The sequence below is a fragment of the Piliocolobus tephrosceles genome, chromosome 5, assembly GCF_002776525.5.
Source record: "Piliocolobus tephrosceles isolate RC106 chromosome 5, ASM277652v3, whole genome shotgun sequence".
NCBI lineage: Eukaryota > Metazoa > Chordata > Mammalia > Primates > Cercopithecidae > Piliocolobus > Piliocolobus tephrosceles.
The window spans coordinates 115,958,256-115,976,545 of NC_045438.1; the positions used below are offsets into that span (position 1 = coordinate 115,958,256).

Sequence of the window (18,290 nt, forward strand, 5' to 3'; positions counted from 1 at the left end):
GACCAATGATGAAATGAGAAAATTATTTTTTTTCTTTTAATAAGAGACAGGGTCTTGTTATGTTGCCCATGCTGGACTCAAACTCCCAGACTCAAACTCCTGGGCTTAAGTTATCCTCCTGCATCAGCCTCCCAAATAGCTGGGACCACAGGTGCAAGTCACCACACCTGGCTAGGGGCAACGATTCTTAAAGTCTCTGCTGGCTATTTAGGACTCTTATTAAATATCCTGTTATTTTTAAAAGGCCATCCAAATATATTTTCTTGAAAGAAACATTTATTTATGATCTTTATTGGTGAAACAATTTCAAACAAATCCAGAACAGGTTCTCACACTTTGAGCCTTTAGTGCAAAAACATTATGCCATGCGGGAAATAAAATGCTTATCCAGTGGAGCTCTCCCCTGATGCATTTAAATATTAGGATGCTCAAGTAGAAGACGACTTATGTGACAGAAATCTGCTCATAAATCTGCTTGAAAAAGGGCATGATAAACTTCATATTAAGGTTTCTCACAACATAAATATGCTTAAGCAAATTAATTCCAACTTAATTTCAAAACACCCCAAGAATCAACTATCCCTTTAAATAAAAAAAATAATCAATTTATACTCTTCTTAAAAGAACTCCAACAATTTAAAATAAAGTTCCAATTCCATATATATATATACACATTTATAACTTAGGTGCTCTTTTGCACTATATACTTTAATTCATGCAAAAGTGATAGAGGACTGGACTTGAGGCTCTACAGAGGCCTTTCTGAGAAAGCTGTGTAGCTCCTTACTCTGGCGAAGAACAAGGGGGTATACATTTTGTCAATCTCAAAAGCACTCACTGCAGTCTCACCAGTTGATCTGTAAAAAAAAAAAAAAAAAAAAAGCACAAAATTACTAATACGAGGAAATTTCAAGTCATTTAAAAATCCTGTGTGTTTGGGGAAGGTTATTCTATGCTTTAGCCTTTTTTATTTTAATTCATCTTAGGAAATTCTATATAATATAGGCATACTGTAGAAAACTCAGAAAATTTAGAAATGTATACAGAAACATCACTCATAATTCCAACACCCAGATAGAGCCATATGAGGGATATTTTCTAGTGTTTCTTGAGATCAAAGTTAGTAATTCTGCTTTTTATTTCATTTGATTATTTGCATTTTCCCATACCATTATTTTTCAGAAAACATTTTTAGTGCGGATGATATTTCACTGTTGGCTTGTACCACAGTTTACTTAATTGGAGATTTAGATTGTGTCTACTATTTCTCAATTTAAAATCAGGTGATTTTGATGTCCTTCAGAGATTCCTAAGAGTAGAATTTTTAAGTCAGAAGCTATAGACATTAGGTTCTTGTTAAAATATTTCAGAAAGAATTATATTCCTAGAATATAATTTGATTATTTAATAATTGCATGATCAACAGCATAATTATAGGCACGGGGGAGGGAAAGTAGGTGGTAAGTTATGCTACCACTGCCTTTTATTCTTCTCCTTCTGACAGAAAGAGAAACAAAAGCAGAGAATTCAAGTGATTTTATAAATATTACAGGAAGTCAATGTGATAATTAGCAGCTACAAATAATGCCTGTTGTAATGTCCTTTTTTCTCCTAAATAAACAATGTTTTTCTAATGGCTCAATATAAATTATAACCATCCATTGTTCATTTGCTTGGTTCTACTTCAGGGTTTGGTTTCTTTTTTTCTTTTTTGAGACAGGGTCTTGCTCTATCACCCAGGCTGGAGTGCAGTGGTATGATCATAGCTCACTGCAGCCTTGAACTCCTGGGCTCAAACGATCTTCCCACCTCAACCTCCAAATTAGCCGGGACTTCAAGGTGCATACCACCATGCCTGGCAAATATTTTTATTTTTTGTAGAGATGGGATCACCCAGTTTTGCCCAGACTGGTCTCAAACTCCGGGCCTCAAGTGATCCTCTTGCCTTGGCCTCCAAAAGTCCTGGAATTACAGGCATAAGCCTTCACACCTGCCCAGGTTTCTTTCTTTGAAAAGTAGAAAAAAATTCCACAGCATTATAGAGAGAAGCAAAAAGGAGATATAGTAGAATTGGTAGGCAAAAGTGAGAAAGAAAAATGTTCTGTTGTCAGGACCTTCCAAATGAGCGGGGAAAAGTTATTTGTAAAGTGGAAATGTGACACAGTTTTCAACAATGTGGTTAAGGTTGCAAAGAGGCTAATGAAAGCTGACCTCAAAACTTCTCTCTCAAAATTTTGGGATCAAGCAGAACGAAGAGCCTTCAGTCACGTACTAATATTCTTTCAAATCGAACAAGAGTTAATTAACCTTAATAGCCACAGGACTTGATATTTCACTTTCTTTTTAAGTTTTATGTATTTCTGTATGGCTCCTTTCTCACACCTCCCCTCTTCAGTTCACTGGTTATGATGTACAGGTAAATGCTACTGCATAGAACAAAGAGTTTTAAATAGGAATCACCTAACAGATTTGGCTTTGGAATACCTGCAATCTTATTTTTTTAGTAGACTTACTTTCCTAACTACAATTTTATTAAATCAGTGTATAAGCCCTGAGGATAAAACAAAGGAAATAAAGCAAAAAATGGTAACTGAACTGTGGGAAAAGAAAAATGATGTGGTATTTTAAAACGGCTTTAAGTCATGCATGGACAGCTCACAGCTGACTAAGTACCATTCTCCCCATGGAATGCTACTTTTATTTCCAAAGTGGTGGTACCAATTCACATTCCAATGGGCACTATATGAGTGTTCCAGATGCTCTGCTTCCTCAAGCATGCTTAGTCTTTTTCATTTGGGCCATTTTCTTGGTTTGTAGTAGTTTGTAGTAGTATTGGTTTTAGTTTGTAATGTAACTCAGAGAAATTAGAAACACATCTGAAATTCTTAAGCTGGATATGAAGTATACATTTATAGTGTAACCTTGTTATTTTTATTGCATTCACCTACTTGTAAGTAATGTGACAAGAATGATGTATCCAGATGAGTTTGTTGAACCTCTGGTGGCCACTGGAACATAGCTGTAGCCCCACATGAAAACTCTGATCTGCTTCTTGTACAGGGACACGACGAAAATATCTGTATTTATAGTCGAGTGGTTTCTGCAAAAGAAAAGATGCACAACCTATAATGAAACCTTACCTCACTGCTATGTTTATAGAAATATTATGCAACAGTGACACTAAAAGTAACATACTATTTGCATGCAGTAAAGAGTTGTTTTGAATATTACCAGAACATATGAGTGCTTTAAAAATTGCTAAATACTCTAAAAATATCAGGTTTTCCCCCATCATCATCATCATCTCAGTTAATCATCACAATAACCTCATGTGTTAAATATGATTGCATTATTTCTATTTACTAGCTAAAAAAATAAAGATCCAGGGAGGTAAAACTACTATGTAACCAACGTTACATAGATGGGATGTAAAATTATTATCTCCTACCTTTAAGCCTAGTATTTCCTTCTACTGGAAAACACTTGGACATTTTTTAAGAGGGAAAGTGATAAATTGGTGAAGGATGTAGAAAAAGCACAGAGTATAACTTATCTTTTGCAATAACAGTAAAATAAGTGAGCAAACAGCCGTGACGTTTCATTAGAATTACACTTCTGCAAATACTGTTGCTAAATAAAACAAAACGAAACAAAAACAAAACACTATGAATGTTTCATCATATTCTGAAGAGAAAATTGACATTCTACATGGGAGTTCCTAAACTCTTTTATTAGATAAAACCTAAGCAACTAAGGCCTTCCAAATTCCCAATTTTGACCTCAGGAAACCTGCAGTCACAATCAAAGCAACTCTGTCTCTCAGGCTGCTGCCGCCCAGGCTCCAGGAACCCATCAGAGGGAAGTGGAGATGCCAGCAACAGGCAGCCACAAGGTTATAGGACCCGCAGATGAAATTCTGTCCTGTCTTGACATATGATGTTAGAGAAGGGGGGATTTCATACAAGAGAAATATCCTTCAAAAGCTGTATTAATTATAAAGACAACAAGTAAATATTAATATTTATCTCAAATACCATACAACTGGCTTCTTGGGTACATATAACAATTTTTAACCAGCATTGAAAACATGCATATGGAGAAAGGTTGTGAAAAAATTAGGCTACCAATCTGTTAAGAGAATTTAAAGCACTCTAGAATGTCAGTAATCATATCTGCTTGGCATTTTTTTCCTTTTATAAGAGCAGGAAGAAAATTATCTGAAGTTACGTTATTTCCAGTAGAAACTGAAGTTCTAACAGTATCCTTATGGAAAGAATTAACTGTATGAGCTAATTTAGGAAGAAAAAACCCCTGTGATTCGAAATGAGCAGAGCCAAAAACATATTCAGGTATAATTTTACTAGTTATTTCACATGAGATTTCAGCTTTACATTTTTATATATAAAAAACAAACTATCTGGTAAAAAACAAACAAGCTGATCCTCTCCAGCTTTCTTCAGTGATTGCTAGAAGTTAATATATATTCTATAATAATCAGAGGGTTTCTTTGTCATTCTAATCGAGAATGCTTGGATGAATAGGCTATTAAGGTAAGAAAACTATTAATTCCACCTCGTATACTCACTTCTTCTTTTTTCTTAGTTATTACAGCAAATACTTTGGTCTGATTGTCTGTGTCTTGTGACAAGCGATAGTGACCCAGTAGAATTGCATCAGTCCTTAAAAAAACCACAAATTGCATCCAAATCAGTTATTAAGTGGATTTAAGTAATCTAAGAAGTAACAAATTACAACAGTGTTTATTCTTGCTTGAAAAGAATCAGCTAAGATTGAGTAAACCTCAATTCCAAGGCTCCAAAGACCTACTGAAGTAGATTTTCTAAGGAAAAGCCCAGAAATTGGTATTTTTTCTAAGCCCCCAAATGACTGCTTTTAAAATCATCCAGTATTAAGTGAAGGAAGCACTGGGTTACTTTAACCTGCAAGCAACCACATAAAACGTAGACTGGATGGAGAGCCATTAAAAAAAAAATACTACCTGGTATTCCTAGTTCTTAAACGGGGAACAATGGACTGAGGCTCTTCAGGGGTTGTCAACATCATCACATGGCCGTCAGGAAAGAATCTTATGTACCTATGTAATAAGAAAAAGAAGACCAAAACACAACCCACACACGAAGTATAAAATATGTCCTTAACTATCAGTACCTATACCTATTCATAGCTATGAAACCAACACTGAAATACCATGGGCTAAAGAACTGCTAAAACATTAAAACAAATATGACTGACTACCTGTTAGTCCAGCAACAAAGAACCAAAGATACTTTATCACCTTCCTCAGGGAAAACTGTTGAACTTTTAAGTTTTACTCATTGAATAAAAGTCAAATATTGTCTTATCAAAGTTCTGTGCTTTTTCCAAAGCACAATTTCAAACAAAGTGAGATCCACACACAACGGTTAACATGTCTATTTTTTTTCTAAAGGCCAGTAATATTTGGCAAGCAATAAAATGGAATAAAAGCACAAGCTATTTGAAAAGGCAAATATACCCAGGGCAAAAGACAAGGAGAAATCTAAAAGAGGCCAGAAGAAATTCTGTAATTTATATTAGCCTATTGGTTTTTTGAGTGCAATTCTTGTATTACTAGATAAAAATACTGAGGGCCATTTTGTGGGTAAATTAAAAGCAACAAAGAACAGATGTCCATTTAACTAATACATGGAGAGAGAGAATTTTCCACTCACTCAGTGTACTACAGTGGTACCTGTAATATTCCACTTGGTGCCAGGCTCTATAGAAACCATCAAGAGACTGTTCCCCTTGACGAATATATGTGGTTTTACTGATATACACTCCTATGAAAATAATTTTAAAAAGTTAAATATTATAATATTAAGACATTTCCAGCATTATTTTACTGTGGTTTCCTTTAAACATGCTTACAGTACTCACATTCATCATGGAAAATTGAAATGGCATATTTATCAAAATCAGCATTACAGATCACTATTACTGCTGAGTTCTACAGAATCCAACCTACCATCAAACCGAACACGAGGCCGTTCTAAAAACATCTCTCTCCAGGATGTGTATGGAACAAGTTTAATACAGCTTCTGCCCCAAACTTTCAAGCAGGCCAGACGCCATATTTCAGGGTCTCTAGGGAATAAAAGCACAATGTCAATAAAGACCAAGTCCCTACACATAGACATAAATATTTTTGCTGTCAGCCATCTTCTATTTAGCAAGTATTTGTTGAACACCTGGGAGGCACTGTTCTGAGGAGAAACTAATGGACAAGACAAAGGCCCTGCTCTTTTACTGTGGGAAAGCAAATTGAGAGAAAAGCTTCTAGTAGTATGCTTAGTGCAAAAATCAACCAACAGACAAAGTAGAGTCAGCAGACAGAAATGATGCTGATGAGGAAATAGAGGCTATCTCAGATAGGGAAGCCAGGAAATGCCTCTCTTGGAAGGTGATCATAGTGATGGGGATAAGTATCTCAGGCAGCAGTCAGAGCATGTGCAAGGCCCTCAGGCAGAAGTGTGACTGGTGGGCTCGCCCAAGGGTCAGCAGGAGCACACAGCTGTGGCAAAGTGGGCATTGTGCAGAGGGAACTATACGATGAGGCAGTTGGGGCAAGTGAGGTGGCATCATGTAGGCAGGAGTGGTTATTTACATGAGATGGATGCCACTGGAGGGTTCTGAACATAATTTATGCTTTTATTTCAAAAGATCACTCTGGTGGTTTATGGAGAATATGCTCTAGGGGTATAAGAGTGGAAACAGGAAGACCAAGTAGGATGCCACTATATAACCCAAACCAAACAGAAGAGTGGCTGAGTCCGAAGGGTTGTTGCAGAAGTGGTAAAATGGTCAGACTGGAGATAAATTTTGAAGGGAGTACCAACAGGACTTTGTTTAAAAAATTAATGCAGGGACTGGGCACGGTGGCTCATGCCTGTAATCCCAGCACTTTAGGAGGCCGAGGCAGGTGGATCATGAGGTCAGGAGGTCGAGACCAGCCTGGCCAGCATAGTGAAACCCCTTCTCTACTAAAAATACAAAAATTAGCCAGGCATGGTGGCAGGTGCCTATAGTCCCAGCTACTCAGGAGGCTGAGGCAGGAGAATTGCTTGAACCTGGGAGACGGAGGTTGCAGTGAGCCACGACTACACCACTGCACTCCAGCCTAGGTGACAGGGTGAGACTCCATCTCAAAACAACCCCCCCCCCCCCCCCCACCAAATTGACATGATTCTGCTTAACTAAAAATATTTTTAACTCCATCTCTAACTTAAAATATTCAGGGTCTGTTCGTTTTGTTTTTTTAAAGTGATGAGGTCTCACTATGTTGTCCATGCTGGAGTGCAGAGACTATTCACAGGTATGATCCCACTACTGATCAGCATGGGAGTTCTGACCTGCTCCATTTCTAACCTGGGCTAGTTCACCCCTCCTTAGGTAACCTGGGGGTTCCCCGCTCCTGGGATTTTACTACACTGATGCTGAACTTAATGTGGACACCCAGTCAGCATAGTGCACTAGAGCCCAGAACTCCTAGGCTCAAATAATCCTCCTGCCTTAACCTTTTGAACAGCTAGGACTACAGGCACGTGCACCACCACACCCAGTTAAGTATTCAGTTTTAAAGATGCAAAAACTAGCCCGGGCAATGTAGCAAGACCCTGCCTCTTAAAAAAATTTTTTTTAAATGAACCAGGGAAAAATACAAGATGAAAAAAAAAATTAAACAGGCATGGTGACACATGGCTGTAATTCCAGTTACTCAGGAGGCTGAGGCAGGAGGGTGGCTTGAGGCCAGGAGTTTGAGGCTGCGGTGAGCCATGACGGCACCACTGCACTCCAGCCTGGGCGACAGAACAAGACCTTGTCCTGTTCATTCATTCATAAATAAGTAAATGAAGCAAAAACTACTTATCAGTGTCAGATTGAAAACGGTAAGTCCTCTCAAATTTGTTAAAATGTATATTTAAAACGTTTGCTTTTAAACAATTACTTTTATGATGACACATGAAGTTTTACTCCTGAATATTTGCTTAACCAATTCTTTTTTTGTTTTTGTTTTTAGGCTAGGCAAGTTAAGCAGTGGGGAAGGAACAAACAAATCTGTAACTGGTTGTGATCAATTAGATGTAAACGACCACTGCACTCAGACCAACCCAATTCCTGCTTTATAGTATTTTCTCACATACAATTACAAGTTAATGGAATAACCATGAAAGTTGTCAAAATCAAAATGAAATCACTAATGTGAAGAAAATTCTGACAGAGCTGGGAAAGGCCATGAAAATAAGGTTCTCATGCTTGTATGCCTGATAACAAAAAAAGACTACAAAAAATACAACCCTGCACAAAGGCCATTAAACCTTATACAAAAAATACTTCTACAAGGACATCTGCCCAGCCAACTGCCTGTGCAAACTTGAACTGGCATTACCCTTGTTAATGATCTTTGTAGCCAAGGATAATTATTTCCAAAACAATTATGTAATCCTTCTCATTTTTTCCTTTAAAAACCTGCCTGCCTTTACCTCCCTGAATAAGCACATGGTTTACCATGGCATGTGTATTCCCATTGTGATGCTCTAATCCCAAATAATTTTTGGGAATTTGTTATTTAGGTGGTTTGTTATTTAGGTTGACATACCAAAGTGTCAGAAGTGGGATCTGAAAAGAGTATTACCTGAAGGAATCAGAGATTCTTAGAACCAGTGTGCAGTACTGACTTGAGTGCTCTGAGCACTCTACTTCCATGGCTTGCTTTTTCTGCCCTGGTGAATTTTCTTTCAGGCTGAGCCTCCTTCCTTTTGGTAGAGGCTTCTTGATATAATCTGGGATCTGGTTTGGATAAGGTCGCCTTAATAAAGGACCATACACCCCTTTTTGAGATGATAAACTTTATGTAATTCCTGGTAAGTCCTTTCTGGTGTAAAGAAAAATGTCTTTTTAGATTGGGTATTCTTGGTTTCTACAGAATTTACATTCTGTTCACGTCTTCTGGTGAATTTACTTTTGATTTTGTCTGTGCACTCAGTTTAATATTTTGTTTGATCTGCAATGCCTGGGCTAAAATATTTGTGAACATTCTTATTTTGGCTTTTGATTTGATTTGACTCTTTTCCCTTGCTGCTTCTGAAAATCTTCCACGAGCAGAAATAAAGATTCTGAATGCTGGGCACAAGATGGCTAATTAAAAACCACTAGGGCCAGGTACAGTGGCTCACACCTGTAATTCCTGCACTTTGGGAGACTGAGGTGGGCGGATCACCTGGGGTTGGGAGTTAGAGATGAGCCTGGCCAAAATGGTGAAATCCTGTCTCTACTAGAAATACATAAATTAGCCAGGCATGGTGGTGCATGCCTGTAATCTCAGCTTCTTGGGAGACTGAGGCAGGAGAATCGCCTGAACCCGGGAGGTGGAAGTTGCAATTAGCCAAGATCGTGCCACTGTACTGCAGCCTGGGTGACAGAGTAGACTGTCTCAAGAGAAAAAAGAAAAAAAAAAAAAAGACAAACCACTAGGGCAGTCACCACCATCTAAAACACAGGTCTAAACTCCTGACTTTCCCTGACAGGATTTGCAGAATTTTCTTTCCTCTCAAGAGAGTAATAAGAACAGAATAGGATTCTCAAATGTTAAAACATGCCAGGTTTTCTGGGATTCCAGCAGACTACATCTTATAGCCTATTCTTGTGCACATTTTTAAACTGATGAGCAAAATTACATCAAGAAAAATTTACAGCTCAAATTATCATCATTCAAAAACCTGCAACTATAGAATATATATGGTCTAAGTTCTTTTTTTCTTTATACTTTGAAATCTGCTGACTTTTCCATTCATGTTGAGATAAAACTCACTGCCTATGACATGTTAGCCAAGATTAAATAAAGAATTTTGTGTAATTTGAAGGTTATTTAAAGCCTATTTCAAAATATGGAATAAGAAACAAATCAGTAAGTAGGAGAGAGAGATGTGAAGAAAGTTACAAAGATATATTTTTGGTTAAAAAAAAAAAAGGTGAAAAATAATTTTGTACAAAAAAGAATCTTGTATGGTAGATTTGTGTCCTAAAGTAAAATGACTGGTTAAAAAAGAGGAAGGTATACAACAGAGCAGAAAGTCCAAGCATATCATCAATGTAAGCTGTGATAAGGTTCATAAAAGATTTTGTGTGTGGTCAAGTTGGCTATAATTGAAGAGAATTGTTTATAAGTCTTTCTAAAGATTGAGCTTTGCTATTATAAATACACTAGTACAAAACTAAAAAACTTGGTCCTCTGTTAGAACAATGAGGTTTTCTTAAAGTATTAATTTCCTCTTAGTATTAATAAAACTGGAAGAGGTTTTGATTTTAAATTCTAAAATCTGTTGAACAGCCATCTGCAAAACTACAGTTTCTATTTCTTCCTGGGATCTAATTAATTTCCCTAGTTCCAGGTTGGAAATGCTGTCTTTTTCACTCAGAATGGTAATTTCACTTCTCAAGGTAAAATTGTTCTTTCTGAAACTTCTCAGATTTATATCAGAAGTTCAACTTTTGCTGTACCCCTCCTGCACATGATTTGCAGGTCATACACCATTGCCTTCTGTTCTTTCTACCCTTGAAAAAGTGTATCTTTTTGCTTGGCTAGGGTGATAACTCTCTCCTTCAACCTTTTTGTCAACTCCTCTTAATTTTTTCCCTCTAGTTCTCGCTCTGCTGTTAATAGCCTGACACTGAAATGTTTATCTTTTTCTTTTTTTTTTGAGATACGATCTCACACTCTGTCATCTTGGCTGGAGTGCAGTGGCATGATCATGGTTTATTGTGGTCTTGAACTCCTGGGCTTGGGTGATCCTCCAGCTTCAGCCTCCTGAGCAGCTGGGACCACAGGTACACAAACCACATCCAGCTAATTTTTCTATTTTATCGTAGAGATGGGGTTTCACCACGTTGCCCAGGCTGGTCTTTGAACTCCTGGGACCAACCCATCAATCCACATCAGCCTCCCAAATTACTAGGATTATAAGTGTGAGCCACTGCACCTGGTTTTTTTTTTTTTTTTTTTTTTTTTTTTTTTGAGACAGGGTCTCACTCCATCACTCAGGCTGTTGTGGCGTGATTATAGCTCACTGCAGCCAGGCTCCAGCCATCTTCCTGCCTCAGCCTCCCAAGTAGCTAGGTGTGCACCATCACACCCGGGTAATTTTTTTGCTTTTTTAGTAGAGGTATTGTCTAGGTTGGTCTTGAACTCCTGAGCTGAAGCAATCCTCCTACCTTGGCCTCCCAAAGTGCTGGGATTACAGGCATGTGTGACCATGTCCGGCCTGAAATGTTTAGTTTAAAGGTCTAGAAGAGCAATGTTTTCCTCCAATATAACTTGATTCGGTACTTTCGGCTTTACACGGTATCTGAATTATTCCATGTAACCAGGAAACTTCCTATGCTATTTAAGAGCCACGTATTCTCCTGCTCAAGTTACTAGTTTTCTTGTTTATATTCCTCTCTAATGTAGACATGTAACCCTGGACACTTCCTGTCCCTAATTAAATTCAAGTACCCTTTCTATCAGGTTTAACTTCCAAGTTACCTAAATAGGTTTCCCACAAGGAGAAGCAAATACCCTACAAAAGGTATTTCTTTATCTTTTTGGCAACTGGCCTAAAAAAAAATTTAATGTTTTATCAATATAACGCCTGTGTTTTCTTGATTAGGTTTTTGGTTACTTAGGAGAACTGAGCTTTAAAAGGATTAAGGCTTTTACATCCATGTAACTTTCTGCACTGCTTTTAAGATCTTTTGATTATCAGTATGGTTAAATGAGTAACTTTGCAGTAGCTAGCAATTTTGTTTTGATCAAATGTTTTGAACCTTTGACATCTCTGGCAGGTTTCCCCAGAATCAAGATCCTAAATTAAGGCCTTCCAATCTAAAAATAACTTTGAGATTTTCTTTTTTTTTTTTTGAGATGGATTTTCGCTCTTGTTGCTCAGGCTGGAGTGCAATGGTGCGGTCTCAGGTCACCGCACCCTCCGCCAGGTTCAAGCAATTCTCCTGCCTCAACCTCCCGAGTAGCTGGGATTACAGGCATGCACCACCACGCCCAGCCAATTTTGTATTTTTAGTAGAGAAGGGGTTTCTCCATGTTCGTCAGGCTCATCTCGAACTCCCGACCTCAGGTAATCCGCCTGCCTTGTCCTCCCAAAGTGCTGGCATGACAGGTGTGAGCCACCACACCCAGCCAACTTTGGGATTTTCTAGTTGGGCTCCTGGAAAGCCTCAAAGAACGTATCTCTCATCCTGTAGATATAGCAAATGATTAACCTCACTCGGTAAATTGTATAGGAGGCACTGCTAAATAATAAGTATTAGATCTTCTTTCAGTTACATTTATGGGTATGTTATTGATATAAATGTTTCAAAAACTATGTAAACTCATAAAAATCTAGTATGCTATTAGTTACAAATTTCTATTATATCAAATATTTTCTAAAGCTGTATTTGTATAGATGTTATTAATGTATTCTAAAGATTTGATGAAATTTATATAAAAGTCTGATAGTCCTGATGTGACACTGTCGGTCATGATTCTGGTTGTTATCTTAAAATGCTACATGTACTAAAAATAACTAAATTTCTTTGTCAACTGAGAACTTTCACCAGATTTTACATGGCTATTCTAAGTTTTTGTCATCACAATTATTATTTTGAATTCTCCAAAAACATTTGCAATCAGCTACAGTCCAAAGCTGCTGTTCATGGAAAAGACTCTAGCAGTACTCTTGAACAAAGATTTCTGGTAACTTTAAGATCAGTGGACTAAATAAAAATTTCCAGAACTCTAATAAATTCATGAGTTCATAGAACTACTAATAAAGATCAAGCAGCAAAAAAAAAAAAATTACATAAAATTGATGTAAATTAGAAGAGAATGTCTTTATGATGTTAGTAGACTTTTGTGAACAAAGGTGGAACCATTTGCTTTTTCTCCCTACTTGATTTCTCCAAAATTCAGAAACTATTCATATTATTTTTATTTATATAAGTTCAATAAAAATCTACTCTTTATATGAGGATACAATTAGAAACATTAGTTATATTACCAAGGCTTTGACTGAAAATGTCATATTTAAGAATGTGCATAAAACATCTGGCTTCAAGAGTTCTCAGCCTTATCCTGAGTAAAACCTGTCACTTCCCAGCAGGCCCAAGAACCTTAAGACCCTAAGTAAAGTCTAAAGTCTACCTGTCTTTGACTTCCTAACCTCAAGAGATTTTTAAATCTGAAATTCCTATATGATCAATGTAGGAAAAAAAATTTCTTAAAAAAAAAAACTACAACACACCTGTTGTTATCCACACGTACACTGGACTGTTTCATGAATTCTCCTAGTTTCCTTCAGGATTGGACCACAACACTCCAACTAAAAACAAAAACTTCTGTTCCTAAAGCCCTATAAGCTGAAACTATTCAAAGTTTAAGAAACAAGTCTCATGCCTGATCTATGAGCCACACAACAATATCATGACCAGAGACATTCAAACATAAATTAGGAGAAGCTGATGTTTTTGTGAAAGCTGTAGACGACTTTTCCCATGACACCAGAACCATTTCATAATAAGACTTTTACCCCCATTTAATGCTACTTTTTTCACTTGACAGGATAATGGTGTAATTGAAATTTCATAATCAATAGCTTCTGCTGGTAACTTAACAGAACCTAACCCAAGAAATCCTTTAGTATTCATTGGTTACAGAAGAAAATATCTGTGCTATCACTAGTACTACATGCTGTACCTAGATAAATCCCTCTGATAAAGCTGAGACCCATGTACACAAAATAAGAAAACAGATCGCATGATTACATGGTCTCAGCTAATCCCCTGTGGTCACTGATCTACTCAATTAGTCGTTTTTAAGCCTAGGTTCATGGCTCAAAACCATTACGCAAATTGGAATTATCATATTACTATTAACTTTGTATCTGTTACTTGTTAAATTTCTGCAGAAGTACCACACCTAACAATAATGCTGGCCCAGCATTTTGAGTAAAAAAGACTATGGAACAGACAAAAATCAAACTTAATAATGGAATCCAGGTAGACACAGCCTGAGAGTCATTCCCTTCAAACGTCCCTTCTTGCCCAAATGCGGCTTAAAAGGGTTTTGACATGGACTCCTAGTCGTTAATCTTTCTCCCCAACATGGGATGAGACTAGCAACCAGGATCCGTCTATCCTGGTACTATGGGATGTCAAAACCTAACTGCAGGATGACTGATCAGAGAAAGATACTGATCAAAAGGGGAAAATGTGAAAGTTGTTAAAATAAAAATGGAGTCACTAATGTTAAGAAAACCCTTACAAAGAGAGCTGCAGAAGGCCATGAAGAGAAGGTTCTCAGGCTTCTGTAATAAGTATGGTTAACAAAAAAGACTATAAAAAACACAACTTTGCACAAAGGCCATCACAACCTTACACAAAAAATACTTTCGCTGCAAGGACATCTGCCCAAGAAACTGCCTGTCCAATCTCAGACTGGTGTCACCCTTGTTACTGATCTGTGTAGTCAAGGATTATTTCAAAACAATTATGTAATCCTCATTTTTTCCTTTAAAAACCTTTGTTTCCCTGAATAGTTTAATATGGCATGTGTATTCCCATTGCAATGTATTATTCTCAAATGAATTTCTTTTAGAGAGTCTCTCTGCTTGTTATTTAGGTTGACACAACAGTGCTAGAGACCCTAGTGGCAATCCACTAGGTGTTTAATAGGTACTTGTTAAATAGACAGCACACAGAATTGTGAAAAAGAGTCTTCAAGAAATTCAAACATTTTATGAAAACTACAAGATTCCAAATGGAATTAATTTAAAAATAATGGATCTGAATTTTAAGAACAAAAGTTATTTTTAAAAATTCTATATAAAGACTAAGTATATATTTTTATATAAGATGCCCATGACAGACTAGTCTCAAATGACCTTATATTAAACTAGAATTATTCTTTGCATAGCAAAAAAAATTTTTTTAACTTTTTAGTTTCAGGAGTACATGTGCAGGTTGGTTCTATGGATCAATTGTGTGTCATGGGGGTTTAGTGTATATGTTATTTTGTCATCCAGGCAATAAGCATAGTACCCAATAGGTATTTCTGATCCTCACACTCCTCTCACCCTCCACCCTCAAGTAGGCCCCGTATCTATTGTTCCCTTCTTTGTGTCAATGTGTGCCTAGATATTTAGCTCCCACTTGTAAGTGAGAACATGCGGTGTTTGGTTTTCTATCCCTATGTTAATTCACTTAGGATAATGGCCTCTAGCTTCATCCATGTTGCTGCAAAGAATATTATCTCTTTTTTTGAGACAAAGTCTCACTTTGTCAGGTTGGAATGCAGTGGCATGAACATGGCTCAATTCACTGCGGCCTCGATCTCCTGGCTCAAGCAATCCTCCCACCTCAGTCCCCCAAGTAACTGGGACTATAGGCGCACGCCCCCATGCCCAGCTAACTTTCATATTTTTTGTACAGACGGGGTTTCACCATGTTGCCCAGGCTGGTCTCAAACTCCTGAGCTCAACTGATCCTCCCACCTTGGCTTCCCAAAGTGCTGGGATTACACGTGAGCCACCACATCTGGCCTGCAAAAGTTACTATCTCATTCTTTTTTATGGGTTTGTAGTATTCCCTGGCATGTATGTACCACATTTTCTTTATCCTGTCTACTGTTGATGGGCGTTTAGGCTGAGTCCAGGTCAGCCTATTGTGAATAGTGCTGCAACAAACATACGTGTGCATGTGTCTTTATGGCAGAATGATTTATATTTCTTTGGGTATATACCCAATAATGGGATCGCTGGGGTCAAATGGTAGTTTCCCTCCTTTTTTTTTTTTTTTTTTTGAGACGGAGTCTCGCTCTGTCGCCTAGGCTGGAGTGCAGTGGCGCGATCTCGGCTCAATGCAAGCTCCGCCTCCCGGGTTCATGCCTCAGCTTCATCAGCCGCTGGGACTACAGGCGTATGCCGCCACGCCTGGCTATTTTTTTGTATTTTTAGTAGAGACGGCGTTTCACCGTGTTAGCCAGGATGGTCTCGATCTCCTGACCTCATGATCCGCCTACCTTGGCCTCCCAAAGTGCTGGGATTACAGGTGTTAGTCACCGCGGCTGGCTGGTAGTTTCTCTTTTAAGTTATTTGAGGAATCGCCAAACTTGCTTTTACAGTGACTGAACTAGTTTACATTCCCACCAACAGCATAGAAGCGTTGCCTTCTCTCAGCAGCCTCACCAGCATCCTTTTTATTTTTAATAATAGCCATTCTGACTGGTGCGAGATGATATCTCATGGTGATTTTGATTTGCATTTCTCTAATGATTAGTGATGCTGAGAATTCCTTCATACACTTGTTTGTCACATATATATCTTTTGAAAAGTGTTCACGTCCTTTGCCCACTTTTTAATGGGGTTGTTTTTTGCTTGTGAATTTAAGTTCCTTATAAATTTTATTTATTCTTTTTTTTGAGACAGAGTCTTGCTCTGTCCCCCAGGCTGGACACACCCAGTTGCTGGCACAACTGCAACCTCCGCCTCCTGGGTTCAAGCAACTCTCCTACCTTAGCCTCCCAAGTAGCAGGAACTACAGACCCGTGCCACCAAGCCCGGCTAATTTTTGTATTTTTAGTAGAGATGGGGTTTCACCATGTTGGCCAGGCTGATCTCAAACTCCTGACCTCAGTTGATCTGTCCGCCTTGGCCTAAGGGTTTTTATAGTTTTAGGTTTTACATTTAAGTCTTTAATCCATCTTGATTTGATTTCTGTATATTGTGTAAGGAAAGGATCCAGTTTCCATCTTCTGCACATGGCTAGCCAGTTATCTTAGCACCATTTATTGAATAGAGTCCTTTCCCACACAGAAAAATTTTCAAAATATAGAATAACTTTTAATGAGCCACAAGAAAATTCGAGTGCTGTTTTATTCTAAACCATTACCACAATGGATTTACAGTTACTATAAGGATGACTTGAATATATTTTTCTAATATAATTCTTTTTCCCATATCAGTTAAGCTGGCATGCAAACCCTATGGAAGCAGTATGGGTTACTACATCTGTCCTATATATTATTCTATACCCTAGAAACCCAGCATATTCTAGCCTTTAAATTCTAAGTTATTTGAGAAAATTAAGTACAGCTTAGCAAAACTTGTTTATTCTAAGCTTTAACTCAGAATACCAATCAAATAATTTTCTCAAAATTGGCAAAGGAGCATCTTTCTTTTCACCGTTGTCTGAGTTGTTTAAAAAACAAAAACAAAAACTTAGTACCTGGCACAGATGTAGAATCCTCTGCATACCAGCGACAACTGCTCCAATGATCTGAGGTCCAAGTCACTAGACACCACCCATCGGAAGATGTACATCAAGACCTCCATTGGCAGCACTGCAAAAGAAAATCAGCCTTCAGTGACTCTTCTGTATGTCATTCTGTTGTCACAACCACATTCCCAGTACATTTATATCTTCCTAGAAATTTATAAATGACACCCTCTGTATTGCTCAGAGCTGAAGCATGAATGTATTTAGCTACTCAATAATAATAATAATGAATGGTTCTTAACATCAAGACATAAACATCTTTGTTTTTTCAGTATAGATCTGAAGCTACTTTTTATAAAACACTATTTTCCCTCATACCAGATATATTAAATGTTTTAGAAAAATAATCTACTATGTATGTGTGTGATCCATATTGCATCTATTAACACTAAAGTTATTTTCATCTCCTTGAAAACTTTCAATTGTCCTCCTCTGAAAGAGCCCTGAGCCAAACAATATTTAACATATTAAAAATACATTAATCTCTTTCTTTTTGTTTTGAGACAGGGTCTTGCTCTGTTGCCCAGGCTGGAGTGCAATGGCGCAATCTCAGGTCACTGCAGCCTCTGCCTCCCAAGTAGCTGGGACTACCAGTATGTGCCACCACGCCCAGCTAATTTTTGTATTTTTAGTAGAGTTGGGCTTTCACCATGTTGGCCAGGCTTGTCTTGAACTCTTGGCCTCAAGTGATCCTCCCACCTCAGCCTACCAAAGTGCTGAGATTACAGTCGAGGCATGAGTCACCATGCCCAGCCAAAAATACATTAATTTCTAAACATTCAGCCTGTCTCAGGACAATTGTCCAACATGGTTGAAATGCTTCATGATACCAGTATTCCTCCAGTTTTCTTAGGGCTACCTCAACAACTCAGACTTACCCTGTTAGATCTTTACTGAAAAAGGTATGGCATCCTTAAACAACAGCACTACAAACTGTTCTG

At 37.8% G+C, this 18,290-nt stretch overlaps 1 protein-coding gene across 4 annotated transcripts in view; it reads right to left on the minus strand.

The window, feature by feature from the left end:
- Positions 1-258: 258 nt before the first annotated feature.
- The window catches only part of FBXO9 (F-box protein 9), a 37,032-nt gene continuing 19,000 nt past the window's right edge, over positions 259-18,290 (minus strand). For 3 of the 4 annotated variants that reach the window (XM_023223014.2, XM_023223013.1, XM_023223012.1), the window contains exons 7-13: positions 17,299-17,413; positions 6,008-6,126; positions 5,732-5,822; positions 5,000-5,095; positions 4,586-4,679; positions 2,949-3,100; positions 679-857 (exon numbers count right to left, since the gene is read on the minus strand). In XM_023223014.2, the coding sequence (XP_023078782.1) occupies positions 749-857; positions 2,949-3,100; positions 4,586-4,679; positions 5,000-5,095; positions 5,732-5,822; positions 6,008-6,126; positions 17,299-17,413 (776 nt within the window). In that variant the 3' untranslated portion in view covers positions 679-748. Of the gene's footprint in view, positions 858-2,948; positions 3,101-4,585; positions 4,680-4,999; positions 5,096-5,731; positions 5,823-6,007; positions 6,127-17,298; positions 17,414-18,290 lie in introns of all 4 variants that reach the window. The other variant, XM_023223011.1, reaches the window with a different exon arrangement.